At 41.1% G+C, this 24348-nt stretch overlaps 1 protein-coding gene across 9 annotated transcripts in view; it reads left to right on the top strand.

Annotated features, from left to right (window-relative positions):
• The window catches only part of evi5b (ecotropic viral integration site 5b), a 159771-nt gene that overhangs the window by 76106 nt on the left and 59317 nt on the right, over nt 1–24348 (top strand). For all 9 annotated transcript variants that reach the window (XM_078408229.1, XM_078408226.1, XM_078408225.1 and 6 more), the window contains 4 exons: nt 349–489; nt 12693–12851; nt 14826–14972; nt 19682–19777. In XM_078408229.1, coding sequence (XP_078264355.1) covers nt 349–489; nt 12693–12851; nt 14826–14972; nt 19682–19777 — 543 coding nt within the window. The remainder of the gene's footprint in view (nt 1–348; nt 490–12692; nt 12852–14825; nt 14973–19681; nt 19778–24348) is intronic.

Raw genomic sequence — 24348 nt, 5'->3', positions numbered from 1 at the left:
TACTCCTGCACCTATTGTGTATTGTCTTTTGTCTATTAATTGTTTTCCTAGTCATCCTTTTTATTCTTGATATTCCTGGAGAACATCTTGGGATTTTCCTTTACCTTGCCTGCCAGATCTATTTCATGTCTTCTTTTTTGGCCTGTTGGTTGCCGCCTTAAGGGTACTCCTACACTTCATATACTCTGATGTATGCCTCCTTTTTCCTAACCAGAGCCTCAACATCTCTCGTCAACCAGGGTTCCCTAAACTTGCTTACTTTTCCTTTCACCTCAACAGGTACATACATCCCCCTGTACTTCTGATATAACACTAAGATTTATAACTTTGTACCATTTTTAACAACAGCGAAACAGCTCCTTACCCGATGAGGATAATGTGGCCAGGTTGCAAGAAGAGCTCATAGGAGCAAAACTAAGAGAAGCAGAGGCAATAATGAGTCTAAAAGACCTTGGGCAGCAAGTTAAAGATTTGGACGATCATTGGCAGGTAAGAGAATTCTTATTCTAGTTGGCATTTGATACAAAACAATGTTTTTATGTTGCATTATCTCCAATATTCATTGGATAAAATGTTTACCAGGCTTCCACAAAACATAATGTGGGGTTTTATACAAAATATTTACCTAGAATTACCGATGGTTTCCTTTCATATCCTTTCTTGCAGTCAAAATTTATTATATGCTAAAAGAGTCAAGAGTGTTTTATTGTCATAATGTCCCAGATAGAACATTGCAGCAGCACAACAAAATATGTAAACATAATATTCTGTAAACAATATATAATAAACGAGAAAAAAAAAGTTCAGTGTGTGACACGTGCGCACATGATCACACACGCACACACATGCAAAAAGCCAAAACCAAGTCTATGTAGTTTAGAGCTTACTTGGAGGTCGTATTGTTCAGTAGCCTGATGTCTGTCGGGATGAATCTGTTCCTGAACCTGGACGTTAGTTTTCAGGTTCCTGTACCTTCTTCCCGATGGCAGGGGTGAAATGAGTGTGTGGCCAGGGCAGTGTGGGTCTCTTATGATGCTGACCGCCTTTCTGAGGCAGTGCTCCTGTAAATCCCTTTGATGGTGGGGAGGTCAGAACTTGTGATGGACTGGGCAGTGTTCACCACTTTTTGCAGTCTTTGCTCCTGGGCATTCAAGTGTGTAATGCAGTGAAATTTGCTGTTCAGATGCAGATAAACATTGGCAATGTCTTGCAACCAGCCCTTGTATTTGCATAATCTGTTTCCCTTATGCTGTGCACAAGTTTTATCGCAGCATTTCGTTGCTACCTTGAGTGAGGAGCTATTTTGTTTTCTAGTTTACAAATGGTATATATTGCAAAAAAGGCAAAATGGAACAAAAGAGTTGCTTATGATAAATGCCGAATTCATATTTCTGCAAAGAAAACAATCTGAATAGCAAAAGAACAGGGAAAGACTGGTAAAGGAAATAGGAACGTTTGATAAATAAATGAGATGGTAATATGAGAAGCCATGTTCCTCTGTGAACAAATGGCTAATGTCAGAGACTGGCAAACTATAAGACAAGTTAGGGAAGAATTAATTGTTTTGGAAAGTAAAATCATATAAAAATTAGTTGTGACATAGAATCAGGAGATGTTGAATCAGTATGGATAGAAATGAGAAATTGTAAGGGTAAAAAGACCCTAATGGGAGTTATCTATAGGCCCCCAAACAGTAGCCTCAACATAGGGTGCAAGTTGAATCAGGAGATAAAATTGGCGTGTCAAAAATGTAATGCTACGGTGGTTATGGGAGATTTCAACATGCAGGTAGACTGGGAAAATCAGGTTGGAAATGGACCCCAGGAAAGAGAGTTTGTAGAGTGCCTTCGAGATGGATTCTTAGAACAGCTTGTACTGGAGCCTACCAGGGAGAAGGCAATTCTGGATTTAGTGTTGTGTAATGATCCTGATCTGATAAGGGGACTAGAGGTAAAAGAGCCATTAGGAGGCAGTGATCACAACATGATAAGTTTTACTCTGCAAATGGAAAGGCAGAAGGGAAAATCGGAAGTGTCAGTATTACAGTATAGCAAAGGGGATCACGGAGGCATGAGGCAGGAGCTGGCCAAAATTGACTGGAAGGAGGCCCTAGCAGGGAAGACGGTAGAACAGCAATGGCAGGTATTCCTGGGAATAATGCAGAGGTTGCAGGATCAATTTATTCCAAAGAGGCGGAAAGACTCTAAGGGGAGTAAGAGACACCTGTGGCTGACAAGGGAAGTCAGGGACAGCATAAAAATTAAGGAGAGGAAGTATAACATGGCAAAGAAGAGTGGGAAGACAGAGGATTGGGACTCTTTTAAAGAGCAACAAAAGTTAACTAAAAAGGCAATACGGGGAGAAAAGATGAGGTACGAGGGTAAACTAGCCAATAATATAAAGGAGGATAGCAAAAGTTTTTTTAGGTACGTGAAGAGGAAAAAAATAGTCAAGGCAAATGTGGGTCCCTTGAAGACAGAAACAGGGGAATTTATTATGGGGAACAAAGAAATGGCAGACGAGTTAAACCGTTACTTTGGATCTGTCTTCACTGAGGAAGATACACACAATCTCCCAAATGTTCTAGGGGTCGGAGAACCTAGGGTGATGGAAGAACTGAAGGAAATCCACATTAGGCAGGAAATGGTTTTGGGTAGACTGATGGGACTGAAGGCTGATAAATCCCCAGGGCCTGATGGTCTGCATCCCAGGGTACTTAAGGAGGTGGCTCTAGAAATAGTGGAAGCATTGGAGATCATTTTTCAATGTTCTATAGATTCAGGATCAGTTCCGGTGGATTGGAGGATAGCAAATGTTACCCCACTTTTTAAGAAAGGAGGGAGAGAGAAAACGGGTAATTATAGACCAGTTAGTCTGACATCAGTGGTGGGGAAGATGCTGGAGTCAATTATAAAAGACGAAATTGCTGAGCATTTGGATAGCAGTAACGGGATCATTCCGAGTCAGCATGGATTTACGAAGGGGAAATCATGCTTGACAAATCTACTGGAATTTTTTGAGGATGTAACTAGGAAAATTGACAAGGGAGAGTCAGTGGATATGGTGTACCTCGACTTTCAGAAAGCCTTCGACAAGGTCCCACAATGGAGATTAGTGGGCAAAATTAGGGCACATGGTATTGGGGGTAGGGTACTGACATGGATAGAAAATTGGTTGACAGACAGAAAGCAAAGAGTGGGGATAAATGGGTCCCTTTCGGAATGGGAGGCAGTGACCAGTGGGGTACCGCAAGGTTCGGTGCTGGGACCCCAGCTATTTACGATATACATTAATGACTTAGACGAAGGGATTAAAAGTACCATTAGCAAATTTGCAGATGATACTAAGCTGGGGGGTAGTGTGAATTGTGAGGAAGATGCGATAAGGCTGCAGGGTGACTTGGACAGGTTGTGTGAGTGGGCGGATACATGGCAGATGCAGTTTAATGTAGATAAGTGTGAGGTTATTCACTTTGGAAGTAAGAATAGAAAGGCAGATTATTATCTGAATGGTGTCAAGTTAGGAGGAGGGGGAGTTCAACGAGATCTGGGTGTCCTAGTGCATCAGTCAATGAAAGGAAGCATGCAGGTACAGCAGGCAGTGAAGAAAGCCAATGGAATGTTGGCCTTCGTAACAAGAGGAGTTGAGTATAGGAGCAAAGAGGTCCTTCTACAGTTGTACCGGGCCCTGGTGAGACCGCACCTGGAGTACTGTGTGCAGTTTTGGTCTCCAAATTTGAGGAAGGATATTCTTGCTATGGAGGGCGTGCAGCGTAGGTTCACTAGGTTAATTCCCGGAATGGCGGGACTGTCGTATGTTGAAAGGCTGGAGCGATTGGGCTTGTATACACTGGAATTTAGAAGGATGAGGGGGGATCTTATTGAAACATATAAGATAATTAGGGGATTGGACACATTAGAGGCAGGAAACATGTTCCCAATGTTGGGGGAGTCCAGAACAAGGGGCCACAGTTTAAGAATAAGGGGTAGGCCATTTAGAACGGAGATGAGGAAGAACTTTTTCAGTCAGAGAGTGGTGAAGGTGTGGAATTCTCTGCCTCAGAAGGCAGTGGAGGCCAGTTCGTTGGATGCTTTCAAGAGAGAGCTGGATAGAGCTCTTAAGGATAGCGGAGTGAGGGGGTATGGGGAGAAGGCAGGAACGGGGTACTGATTGAGAGTGATCAGCCATGATCGCATTGAATGGCGGTGCTGGCTCGAAGGGCGGAATGGCCTACTCCTGCACCTATTGTCTATTGTCTATTGTCTATAATTGGGATATCTGAGATGCTGGAGTTCGTTTATTTGATCAATTATCAACGTTTTGTGTTACAAATTGCAAAAGAAACATTTATATAGCATTTTAAGGTAACGTGAAAGCGTTTGGTATGATTCCACTAGGGGGTGCAGTTATTTTCAGTGCCGATCCAGGTGAATAAAGCGATAGAAGTATATTTCTCGTCATTTTTATATCGAATTGATGACCAAAAGACGACTGAAAACTCTTGATGAACGTTGAAGCAAGCAATTCATTCTTAGTTTATATTTTGTCATCATTACGTTTTCTACATAGAAAATTTTGATCCATATTTTTTACTGAATTTGGGTAACGATATGGGTAAAGCGGTTGTTATGGATATTCATGCTTCATACACACCACAAAATAAATCTAAAATAAGTCTTAAGTACCTGTAACAAAAGGAAAAGCTTTGTCAAAGCAATAATACTGTTGTAATAATATTAAATAATTGATTCCCAGTTTAAAGAGACAGTTAATCATGTGTTTAACTTTAAATTCTCGGAAAATATTCAATAATTATGCAGTGTATTCCTTGCATATAGAAATGAAGCAAACTGCACCACCTTGTGGATTCATATGAAATGCTCTATGATTTGATTTTATGTGTCGCGACCACAATTTACATTAAATTTAACTGTTATCTGTCCCTTAGTACTTTGAAAATTCTGGACACGCTTAGTAAGTCAAAGTCAATTTTTATTGTCAATCCTCAGCCAGTTCACACAGACAGAAAATCGAAATACCGTTTCCCACAATCCCGAGGAACAAAGTGCATAAAACAAAAGGCACAGCAAACAACAATCAACATAAAACATAAAATATAAAATATAGTCACTTCAAATTTTTTTTTAAAAAAGTGTCTGGTGCTGGATGTGCGTGTGTGTGGGGTGTTAAAGTCCAGGTCCCATAGGGGCAGGGGAGAGAGGAGGAAGGGAGGGGAGAGAGTTCAGCATCCTGACAGCCTGGTGGAAAAAACTGTTCTTTAGTCGGGTGGTGCTTGACCTCAGGCTGCGAAACCTTCTCCCTGAAGGCAGGAGGGTGAAGAGGCTGTTGGAGGGGTGGGAGGGGTCACCCACAATGCTCAATGCTTTGCGGGTGAGGCGGGTGGTGTAAAGGACCAGGAGTGTTGGGAGTGAGGCGCCAGTGATCCTCTCAGCAGTGTTCACTATGCGCTGCAGGGTCTTACGGCTGGAGGCTGTGCAGCTTCCGAACCACACAGTGATGCAGCTGCTGAGGATGCTCTCGATGGCACCTCGGTAAAAAGTGTACATGATGGGTGTGGGGGCTCCCGCTCTCTTCAGTTTGCGGAGGAAGTAGAGGCGCTGCTGGGCTTTCTTGGCGATGGACGTGATGTTGTTGCTCCAGGAGAGATCCTCGGTGATGTTCACCCCCAGAAATTTGGTGCTGCTCACCTGCTCCACAGCAGCACCATTGATGGTCAGTGGGTGGGGGTGTTGGGTGTGCGTTCTCCTGAAGTCGACAACAATCTCCTTTGTTTTCTCCACATTCAGGAAGAGATTGTTGTCTGTGCACCACGCGGCCAGCTGGTCCACCTCCTTCCTGTAGTGGGTCTCGTCGTTGTTGCTGATGAGACCCACCACTGTTGTGTCATCCGCAAACTTGACGAAGTGGTTGGAGCTGTAGGTGGGTGTGCAGTCGTGGGTCAGCAAGGTGAAGAGCAGGGGGCTTAGCACACATCCTTGTGGGGCACCCGTACTCAGCGTGATGGTGTCCGATGTGTTGCTGCCGACCCGTACGGACTGGGGTCTGGCAGTGAGGAAGTCCAGCAGCCAGTTGCAGAGAAGGGGGCTGAGGCCCAGATTTGTTAGTTTACAAACCAGCTGCTGGGGGATGATGGTGTTAAATGCTGAGCTAAAGTCTATGAACAGCATCCTAACATATGAGTTTTTAGTGTCCAAGTGGGTGAGGGCTGGGTGTAGAGCAGAGGAGATGGCATCCTCAGTGGACCGCTTAGCTCGATATGCAAACTGAAACGGGTCCAGGGAGGGGGGGAGGTTGGATCTGATCTGCTTCATGACCAGCCTCTCGAAGCACTTCATGATGGTTGAAGTCAGCGCTACAGGGCGGTAGTCGTTGAAGCAGGATGGAGAAGACTTCTTGGGCACAGGTATGATGGTGGTTTCTTTGAAGCACAAGGGAACAACAGCCTGGCTCAGGGAGATGTTGAAGATGTCTGTGAGGACATCTGTGAGCTCAGCTGCGCAGTCTTTTAGCACACGACCAGGAATGTTGTCAGGTCCAGAAGCTTTCCGGGTGTTAATCCTTAACAGTGTGCTCCTCACACTGCCTGGAGACAGACAAATAGCCTGGTCGTTGGGGGGAGGAGTTGTTTTCTGCGCAGGTGTGTTGCTCTGAGCTTCAAAGCGTGCGAAGAAGCCGTTGAGGTCGTTCAAGAGAGAGGTGTCACTGTCACAGGTCTGTGGTAAGGGTTTGTAGTCCGTGATAGTCCTAATACCCTTCCACAGGCTCCGTGTGTCTCTGCTGTCACTGAAGTGGGCTGTGATGCGCCGGGTGTAGTGTTGTTTGGCTTTCCTGATGCCACTGGAAAGGTTGGCCCTGGCTGCTCTGAGACCGGCTGGATTGCCCTCTCTGAAGGCAGCGTTGCGGACCCTCAGCAGCCCATGGACCTCCCCTGTCAGCCATGGCTTCTGGTTAGCCCGGATGGTGATGGCTCTGGTGTGGGTCACATCATCAATGCATTTGGTGATGTAGCCTGTAACTGTCTCTGTGTATTCCTGAATGTTGGTTGTGTTGTTGTATGTTGCTGCCTGCTTGAACATGTCCCAGTCTGTAGTCTCAAAGCAGTTTTGGAGTGCAGCTGTGCTGTCCTCTGACCACACACGTACCTCTTTTGAAACTGGTTTGGTGACTTTCACCCGGGGTCTGTATGCCGGTTTCAGCAGAACGGTGAGGTGATCAGAGAGGCCGATGTGGGGGAGGGGGGAAGCCTTGTATGCTCCTTTGATGGTCGTGTAGACAAGGTCCAAGGTGTTGTTTTCTCGTGTTGGGAAATCAACATGCTGGTATACTTTGGGCATGACAGTTTTTAGGTTAGCATGGTTGAAGTCCCCAGCTACGATGAGAAAGCCATCTGGGTGTGCTGTCTGCTGCTCAGTAATATTGCTTGAACAGTTTTCTGCAGCAATTGAACATTTTTCAGGAAGAAATAGATCAGAGATATTCAAAGGGAGGCCTATGTTTTGTGTGTAAATATAAATATTTTGTGAAATTGATCCAGAATTTAATTTGATACTAATACAGTTTAAAAAATAAGAAGGCAATGCACCAAGTTACCAGTTAGGCAAAACAAATAGCAGGACTAATATATTAGCCTTCATTATAACAGATTTGGAGTGCAAAAGTAAGGAAGTCTTGGTATGATAATGTAAGGCTTTGATACTGTGTGCAATCTTGATCTCTTCAGTTATGAGGATATACTGGTGTCAAAACAAAAACACTGCTGGAATAACTCTGAAGAAGTGTCCCGACCCAAAATATTACCGATCCATGTCCTCCCGAAATGCTACCTGACCGGCTGAGTAACTAGAGCACTTTATTTTATTTTGTAAATCAGCATCTGTAGAGCCTTGTTTGTCGATTTACATGTCTTAGTCAGTGCAGTGTATGTTTATAAAACTGATTCCTGGAATGAGTTTGTTGCTAGGTTGATTGGAGTTTGGGCGAATGATAGATAAAATTAGACAAGTTTTCCACAACTTGATGTCACAGATGGTGGAGCTACCCAAGTTGCACTCCTTCAAAATGTTCCCATTTTCTCTCTTGGAGATGTCGTGCCTCTTATTTATTTATCAACGTCCTCTTGAGTTCCTTGACTTTGCTTGACGATGGTTTATTAAAAGGCATAATGACTGGATATTTCTTGATACTCCAAGTGAGTTCATGGTAAATACTGCAAAACACTGCAAAAACACTGTAAACACTGCAAAAAGACTGCCAGTAGCACCACTCAGTAACAACACCACTTATGGATACCATCATGCGCTGAATATCTCACATGTGAATCCCAGTCATTGTACAATGAAACTCTGGACTGAGAAACTGAGATGGCAGACACTTGAGAGGGATGAATAAGTTGGCTTTTACTTACAAGGCCTTGTGCAAGAATTGTTACGAGACAAGGCCTCATGCAAGACAAACTATGACAGAAGGATTGGAACGTTGTGGCAGATGCACATTCAAGCCAGAAAGGAGAGCACGAAGGAGGTCTTCTGATTTTGATCGATCTGCAAAAGTCAAGAGTATGCAGTATTATAGGAGATAAGAGTTGGGCAAAATGAACATTTCAACTGCACAGCTGTTACCATATTCCAACCCCCCTCCCCCACGTCCAAAGCCATCTGGGAAGCTCATACCCGTGTCAAGACATGGAGAAACTCAAACTCCATGGATACCAAAATGGTAACCACTGATTGGACCTCATCAAGGCCTTTATTTGAGAAAAGAGGAGAGTTTTGTCTCATGACTTAGCAGACTACATGCACAAGCTTAGAAGAATGCAAAATGATCTCTGAAACGTGGAAAATTCTGGCAGGGCTTGATAAAGTTGACAGCTTTTGTCTGGCTAGGTTGTCAAGGAGTCTCAATATAAGGGCTGAGATGAGTTGAAATTTCATCATCCAGAGAATAATGAATCTTTGGATTTCTACTCAAGAGGGCACTCGTCAATTGATGAGTGTCTGAAGACAAATCGTACAGGTCTTTAGAAATTAAGGGAATCGAAGGATATAGTGTAGATAAGAGGCATGATGGTAAAAGATAGGCCTTAATCTTATTGCATGTCAGAGGAGCCAAATGACCTACTATTTCTTTGGTTCTTATAATGTCATGAGAGTTTCAGAAAAAAAGTTATCAGAAGTGAAATGAGTGTACAACTATGTGGCATCTTTTGCTCTTTAGAACTAGATTCATTTCACAATACTCTGGGCACCAACTTTAAATTTCTGAATTTCCACTGGTACTAAGGTGGTTAGAGTTTCAGTCAACTACTTTGTTTAAAAATGAAAGTTGAAGAGTTCATATTCACATTTTAAGAACATAGAAAAGTATGGCACAGGAACAGGCCTTTCTGCCCAAAATGAACATGGTCAAGTTAAACTAATCTGTCATGCCTGCATATGATCCCTACCCTTCCACTCCCTGCATATCTACATGCCTATCTTAAAAACTGCTTAAACATTATTATTGTATCTGCTTCCACCATCACTCCTGGCAGCACGTTCCAAGCACCCACTGCTCTCTGTGTATTAAAAAAAAACTCCAAGCATGCCCTTTAAATTTTCTCCCTCTGAACTTCAAGTTATGTGCTCTAGTCCTTGACATTTCTACCCTGGGGAAAAAAAGTTCTGACTGTAATAATTTTTTGATTCAGCAGATGGCAGTACGAATACTATTTGGTCTGCAGAAGATTTAATACTGCTGACGTTGTTGTAAATAAGTCATTATCGAGTAGCGAGAACTCAAACCATTTTTTTGTTATAAAAACACCGAAAATGCGATTTGGTCACTAGGATGCATGATGGATATTTGTAGCAGTTGCAAGAAAAATAAATCATATTTGTTTATTAAATGGTGTACAGATTGATCAAATGGACCATTTCCCCAGTTTATCAGCATTTTCTGCCCAGATATATTTTAATCTAATTTAGTGTTGTCATTAATACATATTAGGAAAAACTATTTTTGCCACATCATTTACCTTTTCATTTCCGTCTTCTTTCATTCCATCATATTCCTTCACTGTCCCCTCCCCCCCCCCCCCCCCCCCACTTTAAAAAAAATCCTGATCTGTGGCTGGCTTTGCATATCAATTGAAAGTATTTTCTATCAGCTGGCAAAGGTTTGAATCATGAGAATGTTTTGCTTCACTTACAATAAATGCACAGGAATCTACTTGAGTAAGTGGAATATCTCACATTTGAGATGATGCAGTTTGGGGCTGGCTCTTTATGGGACTCTTGCACATTGGAATCTGAACTCTCGCACCCTCTATATCTGACTTGCACGGTAACCACATTGCTTAGTTAAGAGAAATTTATCCTGGATGACAGTCATCCGGTAACTGCTGAATAATTTGCATTTGTGGAGATAAATGAGGTAAGAATTTTGTTTTTCCTTCCCCTGTGTCTCCACCCCTTCTCAACATAACCATGCCTTGGTTGACTGTCCTATCATCATTTGTTTTCTAAGCTCACAAAGGAAGAATGGCCTCTTGATGAAATTTCAACACCCTGTATTTGCGTCAGATTAGTGAATTGGCCCTTTTTGCAGACTTGTTCTTGCTAAGATTTTATGATTTTGTTAGCATTTTTAATTAATGTACAACACAGGCCAATTTCCCCTTGAGATGTTGTGGTTCTGGCATATGTCAGCACATTGTGAAGTATTTTAAGAAGACAGTTGAGATTTAACCAAATGAACTGCTGGAAACACACACTGTTTATAATGATGAGGAATTGCTTAAAATCCTATTTACGAATTTTGTCCTTATTTAAGGCTCTGTCTGCTATGGAAGATCTTGATTTGTGTCTTGTCTAAGTCTCCTTTTTTTTTTACACATGCAGCTCTATATTGGCACATTGGTGAAAGCAGATATGTCAGTCAAGCTTAAATATATTCAAAACCCAGATCAGTTTGTGTCAATGTACCTAAAGAGGGACACAAAATGCTGGACTAACAGCAGGTCAGGCAGCAGCTCAGGAGAGAAGGAATGGGTGACGTTTTGGGTCGAAACCCTTCTCCAGTCTGAAGAAGGATCTCGACCCGAAACGTCACACATTCCTTCTCTCCTGAGATGCTGCCTGACCCGCTGAGTTACTCCAGCATTTTGTGTCTATCTTCGATTTAGACCAGCATCTGCAGGTTTTTTTTCCTACCAAAAGAGGGATATTGGCTGGAGCTGAGGATTGAGAATTCTGGCTGGTGTACAGCCATCCTTATCCAGGGGCACAGATGATTCCCATGACCTCTCGGGTCTCCAAGAACTGAGACTGGGAAGGATCGTGGTAGCAGTGTAAAGATGCGGTAGATAGTAGGAAATGTTTCCTCCAAGCAGAGGTATCTAATACTTTAGGGCATCAATTTAGGGTAGGGACACGAGGTTTAGAGGGAACCCGAGGAAGAACATCCAGAGAGTGTTAGAAATCTGGAGCGGTGGTTAGCGGCAAGTGTTCTCACAACATTCAAGGAGTATCTGGACAAGCATTTTCAACATAGAATATGGCTATTTGCTGAGTGCTGGTAAATGAGTTTAGTAGCAATGGAGTGCTTGATGATCAGATTGTGGATTCTCAGTGGTGCAGAGAGTAGAGTCGTTGCCTTGCAGTACCAGAGACCCAGGATTGTACCACTTCCCAGACTGTTACCGATCTCATCACCTCTGGTGATCCCCCCTCCACAGTCTACAACCTTACAGTTCCCAGCCCTGCACTGCCTGCTTCTGTCCTTCCCAAAATCCCCAAACAGGATTGCACTGGCAGACTCATTGTTTCTCCTTGCTCCTGCCCTACAGAATGCATCTCCAAATACCTTGATATCATCCTACCCTCCCTTTGGACCTTCATCCAGTCCCTTTGGACCTTCATCTAAGCCACCCCACGTGCCCTTCAATTCTTAAATAACTTAACGAGTGTGAAGAAGAGTCCTGAGCCGAAAGATCACATATCCATGTTCTCCAGAGATGCTGCCTGACCCGCTGAGTTATTCCAGCACTGTCTTTGTTTTGTAAACCACCATCTGCAGATCCTTGTGTCTCTGTATCATTTATGTTATCAGGAGAGGTCATTATTGGATAATAATTTTATTGCTGTATTTTATAATTTTCTAAAGCATTCCATTAGTATTCCCAAACTTACTTTCATTTGAGGTTACCTGTCTGATAATTGCCAATTCAGGAGAACTGCAATTTGATCCACAAATATGGTAATACTCGTAAAATAAAAAATGCCCAGGTCCTTTCACTATTTTGTAATTTCAGCGACTGGTTAACTTGCCAACCTGGAAAGCAAATATTTTCTTTGGATTCCAAAATTTGTATGGCATGAGTGGTGAATAGACAAGGTGATCTTGAAGCAGTGTCATCGTCATGCAGCATGGAATCAGGCCCTTCAGCACAACTTGCCCACGCTGACCAAGATGCCCCTTCTGCACAAGCCCTACCTCCCTTCGTTTGGCCCATATCCTTCTAAACCTTATTTAACAACCTTTTGAATGCTACAATTGATTGATGGAGTTTGAATAAATAGACTCAGATGATTGAAGAAAACTACCTGATCAGTTGAAAATGTGTCTGTATGTTTCTCTAAAACGGATTGTCATAAAGCCATGGAGGTTTACTTCAATTTTCACATTGTTTCCAGCGCCATCTGGCTCGAACTAGCGGCCGGTGGAAAGATTCGCCCCGGAGGAACGTCGTGAGTGAACTGCAGGACGAACTGATGACAGTGCGTCTGAGAGGAGCTGAAACACAGGCTGAACTGAAGGAGGTTAAGCAACGAATGTTAGAACTTGAAACACAGGTATAAACAGATGCTCGGGGTTTTTCCATACTGCAAAGCTTGCTTTGTAGTATTAATGTCATGTAAATTCATATCATTTCCGGTTTATTCATTTTCATGGAGATACTGAGAGAGCAGTAGGTCCGTGAGCGACCCACTTGCTGACCCCTGATTGCTTTCTGTTAAGTTTTATGTGACTCCCCCATGTTATTTATTTGTGTCCTGGTTGTTTAACTAATTCAGAAAAGTTGCCGTATGGGGTTGAACGAGAATTTAACACACATGAAATTGTGGCAATGCGTTTTGGAAGCACTAATAAGGCTCAGACTTAAACTATGAATGGCAAAGTCCTAGAGTGCATTGAGGATCTGAGGTACCATCCTGTGCTATAGGATAGGATGAAGGATGGGTATGATAGTACTGGAGAGGGTACAGAAGAGAGCAACCAGGATGATGCCTGGGGTAGAGTGTCTCAGTTATGAGGAGAGAATGGTGAGTCTGTTTTCCTTGCAGCAGAGGAAGTTAAGGTACATTTCTGAGGTACCTAAAATTATGATGGGTATAGATAAGATAAATTGCAGGAATATTCCCAATTGTCAGGAGGACATAAAACCTAGAGGACCAGGATTTAAGGTAGGAGGTAAAGATTTAGAGAGGTTGTGAAGGGGATCTTTTTCCACCCAGAGAATGAGTTCTGAAGTACACTGTCAAACTGGTGGTGGTAGAGTTCACTGACAACATTTAAGATGCGTCCAGAGGAACATTTAAAGCATAGAAGACTGTGGGCCAAATGTTGGATGATGGGAAGCCCATTGCTCACGGTGCAATTGCATGACTCTAACTTTGATTTGGCCATTCCAGACCACAGTTCACCATTGTAATAATATGCCAGTAAACTATTTCTTGCATTATGAGATGCAAGAAATTATTACCCAAAGCTTTGAAACGCGTTTAGTTGCAAAGGGAGTTGTTCACTTAAGTCACTTCAAGAAGTTTGCACATTGTACACTGTTCCTTTTCATGACCTAAGTAGACATCATTGTTGATTAATTAATGGTTTATTCAAAATACCAATGAACATTTCAAATCAGTGACCTTTCATCTGAACTGGGGAAAATTTGACGTAAGCAGCTTTTAAATTGCAGAGAGGAGGGAATCAGAAAATGAAAGGGAGAGTCTGCAATAGGGCGGAAGTCAGGAGATGAATGGTGATGAAGGAAGGGTGGAAGGTGAAAGAGGTGATTGAACAAGGAAGGGAACAAAAGGTTAGTCTGGAGGAGGTGTTAATGAGTAAAATAATGATTTGAATTTACTGGAAGAAAACACTGAGTTCTGAAATGGAAATGCTGATTGTATTAATTATCGACGCTTGCAATGTGCCTTTGCCGGAAGGCTGCAGCACTCTGGAGCTGAACGTTGGCAATGAACATGTCAAAACTAGAACCATTCAAAAACTCGTTCCTTGTAAGGTTGCCTTGTTAATGAGACTGAAGAGTCCCAACCCCAAATGGCTTTTCCGAATTTCTGTTTTGCATTCAGTGAACCAGTCTGTTCCCAAATACAACAGATCTACTCTAGAGGGCACTGACTTCAAACTGACATTGAAAAGGGGGATACTTTTGCTTCAGAGCCTGTTGAATTTTACAGCTACTGACCAAAATATCGTTAACTGAAGAAGGGCCTTGACCCGAAACGTTACCCACACCTTTTCGCCAGAGATGCTGTCTGACCCGCTGAATTACTCCAACTTTTTTGTATCTATTTCCTTTAAGTATCTCTCCCTTGTGTGGAAGAACTATAGTGTATGTGGAAAAGGAATGTAATCAACTGATATCCTTGTGGAGAGAAAGCATGTAAATGCTTCTAATGACAACATGTTGACAATATTTTTCTATATTCATAAGCATGTGAAATGGAAAATAAATTTAGGAAAATAAAATTGAAAGTTTGTTTCTATTTTTTCTTCTACTTGTTTCTAACCTTGGGAAATATCAGAACCAAATCAGCAGTAACCAGTTATGTCGAGCAGAGAAGGAATGCAATAGTCTACGTGAGAAGGTGCAATATCTCACTGCCCAGAATAAGGGACTACTCACTCAGTTAAATGAATCTAAACGGAAAATGGCTGAAATGGACTGCAAGGTACAGTATGTTAAGTATATGGTCTGCAGAGTGAATCAGATAATAACTGTGTAATTTTGCGAGAAAATATTTTGCCTGTAATTTATCTACCAAGTTCTGCATAAATTTGAGGAAGAAACTGGAGGAATTAACATTTTGAAATGGCTGATGAGAGAAATTGTGTTTTATTTTAGAAAGACGTGCTCATAATTGTAACAGCTTTCTTTTTTAAAATAATGTATGTACTTTTGCTAAATTGGTATGAAGAATGCAATCATCTCTGTTCATTTGCCCCCTTGGTAAACTGTGATGGTATTCAATAAGTTGACAAATGATAAAGCAACCATCATAAAGGACCCTGGCTACAAAGCAAGCTGGCTTGCTAGCATTCTTCATGGAAACCAGAGCTCCCAGGGAAAACCCCTCGCAGGTCACGGGGAGAACAAATAGACAGCCCCCATAGTCAGGGTCGAAACGGGTCTCTGGCACTGTAAGGCCGCAACTCTACCGCCGTTCCACCGGATTTTCCAACTTGCCAACTGGCTTGCTAAAGATCGAGGAGTGGTGTGTATTCTAGTTGCATCCCGACTCGGTCTGGTTGCACAAAAGCTGGTTCAGTAATATACATTAGATTGGCTGACCAGTCAAGTCCCAATATGGACCATGCAGTCAGGCTTCCTTTTTTCAGCTGTGAAGCTTCCAGCAAACTGCTGGTGCTGCTGTGGTCATGTTGTGAAATGAAGGGGTCCAGGAGCAGCAAACAAGTGACACGTAATGGAGGCAAGGACGCCCCATGACCCATGGCCGTTTTTACAGCATTATGGGCCCCCGGGCAAAGCAGTGTACTGGGGCCCCTACCGTTACTCTCCCCCACCCCCCTTTCCCTACCAACCCCCCCCCTGTCGTGCCGGCGAAAAGCACTTACCGAAAAGCACTTAGCGATGGATTTAGGGTGCTACATTGTTGCGAAAAGCACTTACAGATCGCTGTGAGAAGCACTTAGTGACCGAAAATGTTGCGAAAAAAGCACTTATTGAACCTACATTTTTAAAGTAGTATTTATTTATTGCAAGTCACTTAACATACACAGATCAGCATGGGGCCCCTATGCTCGTGGGCCCCCGGGCAAGTGCCCATCAGGCCCATGCGTTAAGACGGCCCTGCCATGACCCGCTCCACAGACTTCCTTGATGGGCTTCAGCAAATTCTGATATCAATGGATCTTTCACTATTTGCAACATTCCCTGATTATCAAGGACATTTAGAAATAATTACGCTTTAAAGTAAATACTATATATTTTTTTAATTATTTGAAGTCTATTTAATCAACAAATTAATTAGAAGCGTTTAATTTAGTTTGAAGATACAGTTTAGTTTAAGGAAAGACTCTTCGGCCCACTGAGTCCGCACCGGCCAGTGATCCCCACACATTAACACTATCCTATACACATTAGGGACAATTTACAATTTTACCAAGCCAATTAACCTACCAACCTCTGCATCTTTGGAGCGTGGGAGGAAATTGGAGCTCCCGAAGAAAACCACGCAGGTCACAGGGAGAACATAGTCAGGGTCGAACCTGGGTCTCTGGCATTGTAAGGCAGCAACTCTACCGTTGTGCCACAGAATTTTACAACCTGTCAACTGGCTTACTAACTGATTGAGGAGCTGTGTGCATTCTGGTTGCAAAGTAGGGATAAGTCATACGTGGAGATCCTGTCGGACGATCTGGCTCAATATTTAAGTGAAAAGTCACACACTACTTTTTGTCTCTTTTTTTTTAGCCGAATGGGCTGTTTTTCTGAAACTGAAGGGCCAGATATGAAGTGGCCTGATTCAAATTCCAATTAGTTTATTGTCATGCGCACCAGGGAGCAATGAAATTCCTTGTTCACATGAATCTCAGAGTAAACAGTATACATATTATAATAATAATATATGCACCTGTGACGAGTGCAAAACTTGCAGACTGGTGCAAGATTACAGTGCAAAATCCGAATCGGGTAAAAGAATATTGAATTACAATAGCATAGTAACTGAATGAAATGGAATTCAGTGTCAGTCTGTTGAGGCACCTCTGGGAATGGAGTGTGTAAGAGGCGTTTGGTTCAGGAGTTGGATAGCTGTGGGAAGAAGCTCTTCTTCAGACTGGTTGACAGGACTTTCACGATACTTCCAGCCTTCCTAATGTAACATACTGTGAAGATGAACTGGGTGGAAGAAATTAACAAAGCATATGATGGGCAGGGTTGTGTTCACCACTCTCTGCAGGTCAAAAGCAGAGCAGTTGCCAAGCCACTTGTTCAGAATACTTCCAAAAGAGCGTCTGTAGAAGTTCAAGGCAATCTTCATGGAAATGCCAAATCTTCTCAGACAGTTAAGAAACTACATATGCTGATGCACTTTCTTGATCATCGCAATCATGTGAAGGGACCAGGTGAGGTTGCTGATATGGATGCCTTGAAACTTGAAGCTGTTGACCATCTCTACAGCACTCCGATGATGAATGCACAGTGGTGTTCACCCCCTGGCTTTCTTAGGTCAATAACCAACTCTTTTTCGTCTTGCTGATGTTATAGGCCAGGTTATTGTCCTGACACCATGACACTAGTTTAACACAAGCTCCTTCCTGTACTTCGTCTCACTGTTTGCGTGCATTTGGTGTGTAACCTCCAGGACTCTTGTGTTCAATCCATGAGCAGATGAGAATATATCTGCAGTTCCGGCTAGATATCAGTGTGATCCTGGCCATAATTTGAGTGTTGAGGAATTGTCTAGATATCATCTGTGTTTAACTGAAAGACAAAGTACGCATTTTAATGTTCAGAATTCATTTCAGTCAAGATACAATAATGTTTCCGAAGGGATGAGAAAGCTAGCTAAAAATAGGAGTGGAGCAAAATTGGTAAGGAAAACTTAAAAGGAGTCTACGGTTTAAAATTATTTAAGAAGTATGTTGATGAGAAGACTGCAGATAGTCTGGAAGGGAATGTAAATGCAGTTCCTGAACCTTAAAATGAATGTTTCCAATCAGTCTTAAAGTTTGTTCAGGCACTGCATTGGCATTTAGCATTGTCCTTTCAAGATCAAGTTCGGACGAAATCATTGAGTTGTACAGCACAGAAATAGGTCCTTTGATCCAGCACGTCCAGGCCAACCTTTTTGTCCATCTACACTAATCCCAATTGCCCACATTGTCTTTCTCGCTCAATGCCTTGCACATTTATGTGTATCTAAATGCTTTTGAATCATAGCAATTGAATTGATTCCACCATGTGAGCCTTGATTATTCATATCCAAGTCAGTTTACAACTGTTTATTTTTGCACACTCTTGGCTATAAATTCTATGCACACAGTTTAGATTTTGTTTTTAAGTATGTTACAGTAACTAAAAAGCAATATCTTATAACTTGTGTGAATGGGTTCTTGGTCCTCCAAAATATTCCAAATGGAATTTAAACTGGAGGTGGGTGATCGATGGTCGGCATTGGTGGGCCGAAGGGCTCGTTTCCACATTGTGTCACTAAACTAAACTTTTCGTTAAAATTATACCCAGAAGCGGGCGGATACTAATTCCAAAAGGCAGAACAGATTACAATATCAATTGCAAAATGCAAGGCTTCTCCTTTTGAGTTAGATCGAGTTATTGCACTTTAGTCACTTGTGTACATGAGCCTTCATGTCTTGCCCAATTCTCTTGAGAATATCTTCAGTTTGCAGTAGCTGCGTTAACACTGTTCTGGCGAATCCAGCTGTAGTTAAAACCAGTATCTGTACTCTCAACCGTATCCCCTTCAAGGAGATTAAATTATGCATCTGCAAATTTATGTATGTGGAAAAGCTTAAAACATGAATTTTACTGTGACTAAAGTATTTTGGTGGTTATAAAACCACAATCTCAGAAATTGTAGTCGTTTAGATGTTTATAAGATTGTAATAATTGCAAGCCTGCCTGATTTGCTGAGGTCTAAATACATTACTTGCTACCCATAATCACTTAGATGAACCATTGAAAATTCTTAAGCTGATCTCGTAAAAGTAATAACATCACAAGTTATTTCCATATGGTTGTTTCTGAAAAAAGGAATACTGCTCTGAGGATAATTAAATTAAATGTAAGGTAACATTCTCCTTGCAGGTGGTTTCACAAATGGGTTATTTCACAGTGACAGTTTTAAAATGTTTTGTGAGTCATCATTTATTTTGTGTCATTATTTAATAATTTTGAGTATAAACATTAGCTACAGATTAAGTTAGCTTTTTTAAAAAAATGATGCATTTCCATACCATACCCAAAATTGTAAATGCCCCATAATATTTCTGAAAGCACCCATTGAAGTTGAAATCAGAAACTGCAGGTTACCAGAGCTTTGATTTTGATTTGAACTCGGATTTTAATTATTTTCTTGATTATTTTCCAATATCATTCCAAGGAAGATTTATGGAAAATTGTCAAACACCTTATTCAGATTGTGCATGTATGTGATTATATATGAAGAAACATGATAGATTGTTCAGTTTTCTTTAGTTTTTCTACCTGATTTACTTTTTAATTGCGCAGCTATCACTGCATTTATTCTCATCAAGTTAATTCAAAAAGTGAAATGCCACCTTTCCTTATACTTGCAAAATATTAAAGTTTTGATAATTTCATGTGACAGAAAATCTCTATTTGTGTGCTTGAGTATGTTATTTATCTTTTAAGTGATTAATTTCAATTTTATTTTAGAATAAAGAAGACGTGATGGCAGTAAGACTTCGGGAAGCGGACAGTATTGCAGCTGTGGCAGAACTTCAACAGGAAATTGCTGAATTAAAAATGCAGGTACCTAAAACAATTTTTTTTTTTTTTTGGATGCCTGTCTGCATTTTACTTGTTCGGAAGTATTCAGTTATAGTTTCATGAATTCTGGAGATTTGCACTTAGTTTAACATCGACAGTCTTGACAAGGAAATCACTTGCTGATGTTGAAGTTTTCTTTAGTTTATAATCATTATGTGTCTGCAGTTGCTGAAACTAAATCAATTGACTTAACAAAATCAATGGATTATATCAGGGTTTCCTGTTGGTCCTGCATGCACACAATGATATCAGGTGGTTTTACTGAACCAGTAGAGGAAATGTGCTTGTGATTTCCTGTTTCAATAATTGTTTCACGTTTAGAGGGATTGCATTTTGTCAAATGTAGAGAAGCACTGTATTTAAAAAAAATCCAACATGAAAAATGGTGAAAAGGCCATTGTACCAAAACAATAACACTCCAGACATTTGTTTAATTGAGGGAAACAAATTAATATCATAGCAGTATTGCTCAATGAAAACTCATTCTTGATTTTTTTTAAAAATCAGGTGAGTGTTATCACTTTTTACTGCTTCTTTTTTGCCTATGCAGATTGACATGATAACATTGGTTTCAGAAAATCTTTCCAGATGTTGCAACAGGTGTATTAGCATTCTGCTTAAATTCAGATTTTTTTATGGGGGGGGAGGCAGAGCCAAATTTGATAAACTTTTTTTAGCTTTACCAGAATGTAGTTTATGGTTTTTAAGTCACCATTTTTATTGAATTAAAAGCCTGACGATTGAAGTGATTTGCTATTAACATCTCACTTCGTCAACACATCCGCTCAACCAAGCAATATTCTGTTTTCATACCAAATGCCCTGCATTATTCCACTTATGCAAAACCTACAGAAATTTGTCTTTATTGGCTGGCCTTTATCCACCCCAGAAACATTTCTATCATTTGTTCCTCAACTAGTCATAAATGACACGAGAGCTGTTCGAATTGCGAAAGAAATGTCACCAAAGGTATAGTTTTGAAATTCATCTTGTATCTACTGTAAAAATCACAGTGATGGAGGAACACAGTGGGTCAGGCAGCATCTGGGGAGGGAATAGCTTGGAGATGCTTTGGGTTCAGGACCCTTCTTCAGACCCAACCCAAAACATCGGCTGTCCATTCGCTCCTTAGATGGTGCCAGATCTGCTGAGTTCCTTCAGCTCTTTATGTTTTGATCAAGATTCCAACATCTGCAGTTTCTTGTGTCTCCATAAATCTACTATAGATGGGTGCAATTACTTACTATATGTTAATGCAGGTTAGGAAGGGGTGGAAAGCAAATTGGTTATTTTGTTTTGGATTAGTTTAAGGCTATGTCTATTCCGGAAAAACAGTATTACATTTAGCCTTGTGTCTTGCACATTGATTAATTTGGTTTACCAATTAGAAATGTCTTGCCAACATCAATCAATACTGGAGGATGTATATTGTGTAATGCTTCTCACAATGGAGAGGTCACTTGGAATTATAATGTCTTTAAGAAGGGGTCCATGTCGCACGTCGTTCTGGCTAGCTCTCAATAGCAGTTTGCTTCATTCCCGTGCTCTCCCCTACATTCCTGTATATTTTCTGCTCATGTATTTATTCCCTTTAGAAGGTTTCAACAGCTTATCATATCCAACGCTTTTAAAATTGAGATCATTTCAAGTTTGTAACAAAAATAATTTTGCATCGTGTTGCCTTTGGATCTGTAATCAAACAGATAGCCGTACCTTCTGGTTATCTGTTCTAATTGGCAATTTATTTGGCTGCCCTTAGTATGTAGACCAGTGGTAGACTCCAGTGTTTGTTGAGGGGAATGGGAAAGAGGGAAGAATAGAATAAGATTGGCATACGTGGGTAGTTGGTGGTCAGTACAGGTTCAGCGGGCCAAAGACCCTGTTTCTGTGCTCCGACTCGGTGACCAATTACTGTATTCAGTTGTTTAATCTGGCTGTCACGATTCCTACAAAAGAGAGTACAAATAATCGGTGGGAGGCGAGGGTTATTTCTCTCAAAACAAAGTAGACAGGGAGGGACTTAAGTAAGGTTCGTAAAGTTATTGGATGATTGGCCTGTGTGAATAGGAAGAACTTATTTCTCTGGGGTCCATTGATTTATGTTGATTGATAGAAAGGTAGAGGAGACAAAAAAAATCCCTCAAAGGTGGGAGCGATGAAGAACGTGCTGCTTAGAAGGGCAGCAGCGACGGGAACCCTCACAGCATTTAGAAAGCACCAAGATGAGCACTCAGACATAATTTAAAGGCTACAGATGAAGAACTGGAAACCAGTCACTTATGAAAGACCAGTCTGAAGAAGGGTTTTGATCCAAAACGTCACCCATTCTTTCTCTCCAGCGATGCTGCCTGCCCTGAGTTACTCCAGCTTTTTGTGTCTATCTTCTTTTGAAAGAGTATTGTTTTAAGAATTGTTAACAGTAAGCCAGCTGTTTTTGAAATCAGAAGTTATCCAAAGTAATCCAAAGACTGGTCATGGAACTTTTTATTACAACACATGGTTTATGTTAGAAAAACATTGACATACAATGCACTTTTTTCAAATGCCCAAAATAATCTGGATCGACCAAGAAATTAGCGAAAGAAAAATGGGGGGAGATATAGTTTGTGCAAAACCAAGGTAATCTGTCAAAACTTCTTTGAAGGGTGGAATCATTATCTAAATATTATAACTACTATTATAATAGGTTTAAGATGAGAGGGGAAAGATTTAATAGGAAGCCGAGGGGCAACGTTTTCACTCACAGGGTGATGGTAATATGGAACAATCTGCCAAAGGAGTTAGTTGAGACAGGTACTATCATGCCATTTAAAAGATATTTGGACAGGTACATGGATAGGAAAGGTTTAGAAAAATATGGGCCAAAGACAGGCAGGTGGGACTAGTGTAGATGGGACATCTTGGTCGGCATGGACAAGTTGAGCTGAAGGGCCAGTTTCCATGCTGTTTGACACAATGAATCTCTGACTGTTAATTGGTGTTGGATCAAACAAAGCGTTACTGCGTAGATTGAAAGGATCGTTCTGATTTATTTGCGAGTTGCAAGTTCTGTTTCGGTTGGGGTAGGAAACATGGTACAAACATTGAAAAAAGGATGGTAATCCAATGCCATAGAAGAAGGCAGTACAATAAAGCCAAATTCTGTGCATGCAGGAAATCTAACTAAAAATAGAAAATGCAGGAAACACTCAGGTGGGGCAGCGTCTGTGGTGAGAGAAACAAGATCAGTGTTTCAGGTTGCTACCCTTTCATCATAACTGTTCACTGTAAATATGTTGTTTTTGTGCAGCGTTAGTAAAGCCTAAATATGAAAATATGAAGGAAGTGTGCAGGAAACCATGTTAGTGCACACCCAGATTTGTTTTTCCATATAACGCTTTTGGTGAGAATTACCAAATTCAAAACTCATGATATTGGCTCATCATTAACCATTTTTAATCTGATTATACATTTGTCTGCATTTGTTCCCCTCCGTGCGTTAAATACATTGGGTAGAAATGCACAGTTTGCACCTAAAGTCTGTGCGCCCACACGAGTTCTTGAAAGAGTTGAACTACAGAAATGATAGATTTAAATCAGTGTTGGTTTCCTTACCGTTCAGGTCATTGATAAGTCATTCTTCAGAAATATGTAGTCATTTTTGTATTCTGAAACCACAAATACCTTCATTCTCGTCTTTTTTTTTGAAAAGTCAATGAATTTATTTTTGAGATATTAAAAACATCACTTTACAACTGAATCTTTATAATATTAATTGAAAATCAAAATATATTTCAGAGTGAGAAGCTGTGATCATATAATTATTTCCTGACATTAGTTTAAAAGAAAGCAGAAATCAAATTTTACCAGATGCTTTTTACACATCGCAGAATACATGATGTTGCACAAAGTCAGCAGTCAGTTCATTGGGATGGATTTCTGCATTCCTGGAATCGTTGTTACAACAATCCTAAATTGGGGTTACATTATTTTCCCAATTATTTAGGATCTAATACTCAACCGCTGAATAGAGGGCGAAGGAGATTGTTTGCTGCAGTCCCCACAACAGCACACAGGATCTCAACCATGCTGAAAAGCTACACTGCCCTTAAGTGATCATCCCTCAAGATTAAAAACCATTTGATGAGACCCATCTCATTTTTGTCAATAACCAGCAAATTGATGGCTCAAACCCTTTTCCTCTATCTTGGTCATATTACCAAATAAAGTTTGCTATGGAAAAGATCTAGTTATGAACCAGGGGGACACTACTGATCCAATCCCTCAAAACTACAGAACACTATTACCTACTCGGATTGGTCTGAGAACTAGTCACCTTTTCCATCTGCCAACCAACTGTTAATGTTCTCTTAAGTATGTCTTGCAAACTCATGGCAACGTCAGGTACAGCCAATACAAGAATTGCATTTCACAAATGATGTTGATGGTTTGGTGGCTTAGAGCATCATCACTAAGCTAATAGAAGGTAATAACTTGCATGTAGTGCTGACTTCTTAAAGGCCTTCCTGTCCTATGCACTGTGCAACAGCAAGTGTTCTCCTTCTCTGATCTCT

Source organism: Rhinoraja longicauda, chromosome 11, assembly GCF_053455715.1.
Source record: "Rhinoraja longicauda isolate Sanriku21f chromosome 11, sRhiLon1.1, whole genome shotgun sequence".
NCBI lineage: Eukaryota > Metazoa > Chordata > Chondrichthyes > Rajiformes > Arhynchobatidae > Rhinoraja > Rhinoraja longicauda.
This window is presented reverse-complemented; position numbering and strand designations above follow the sequence as displayed.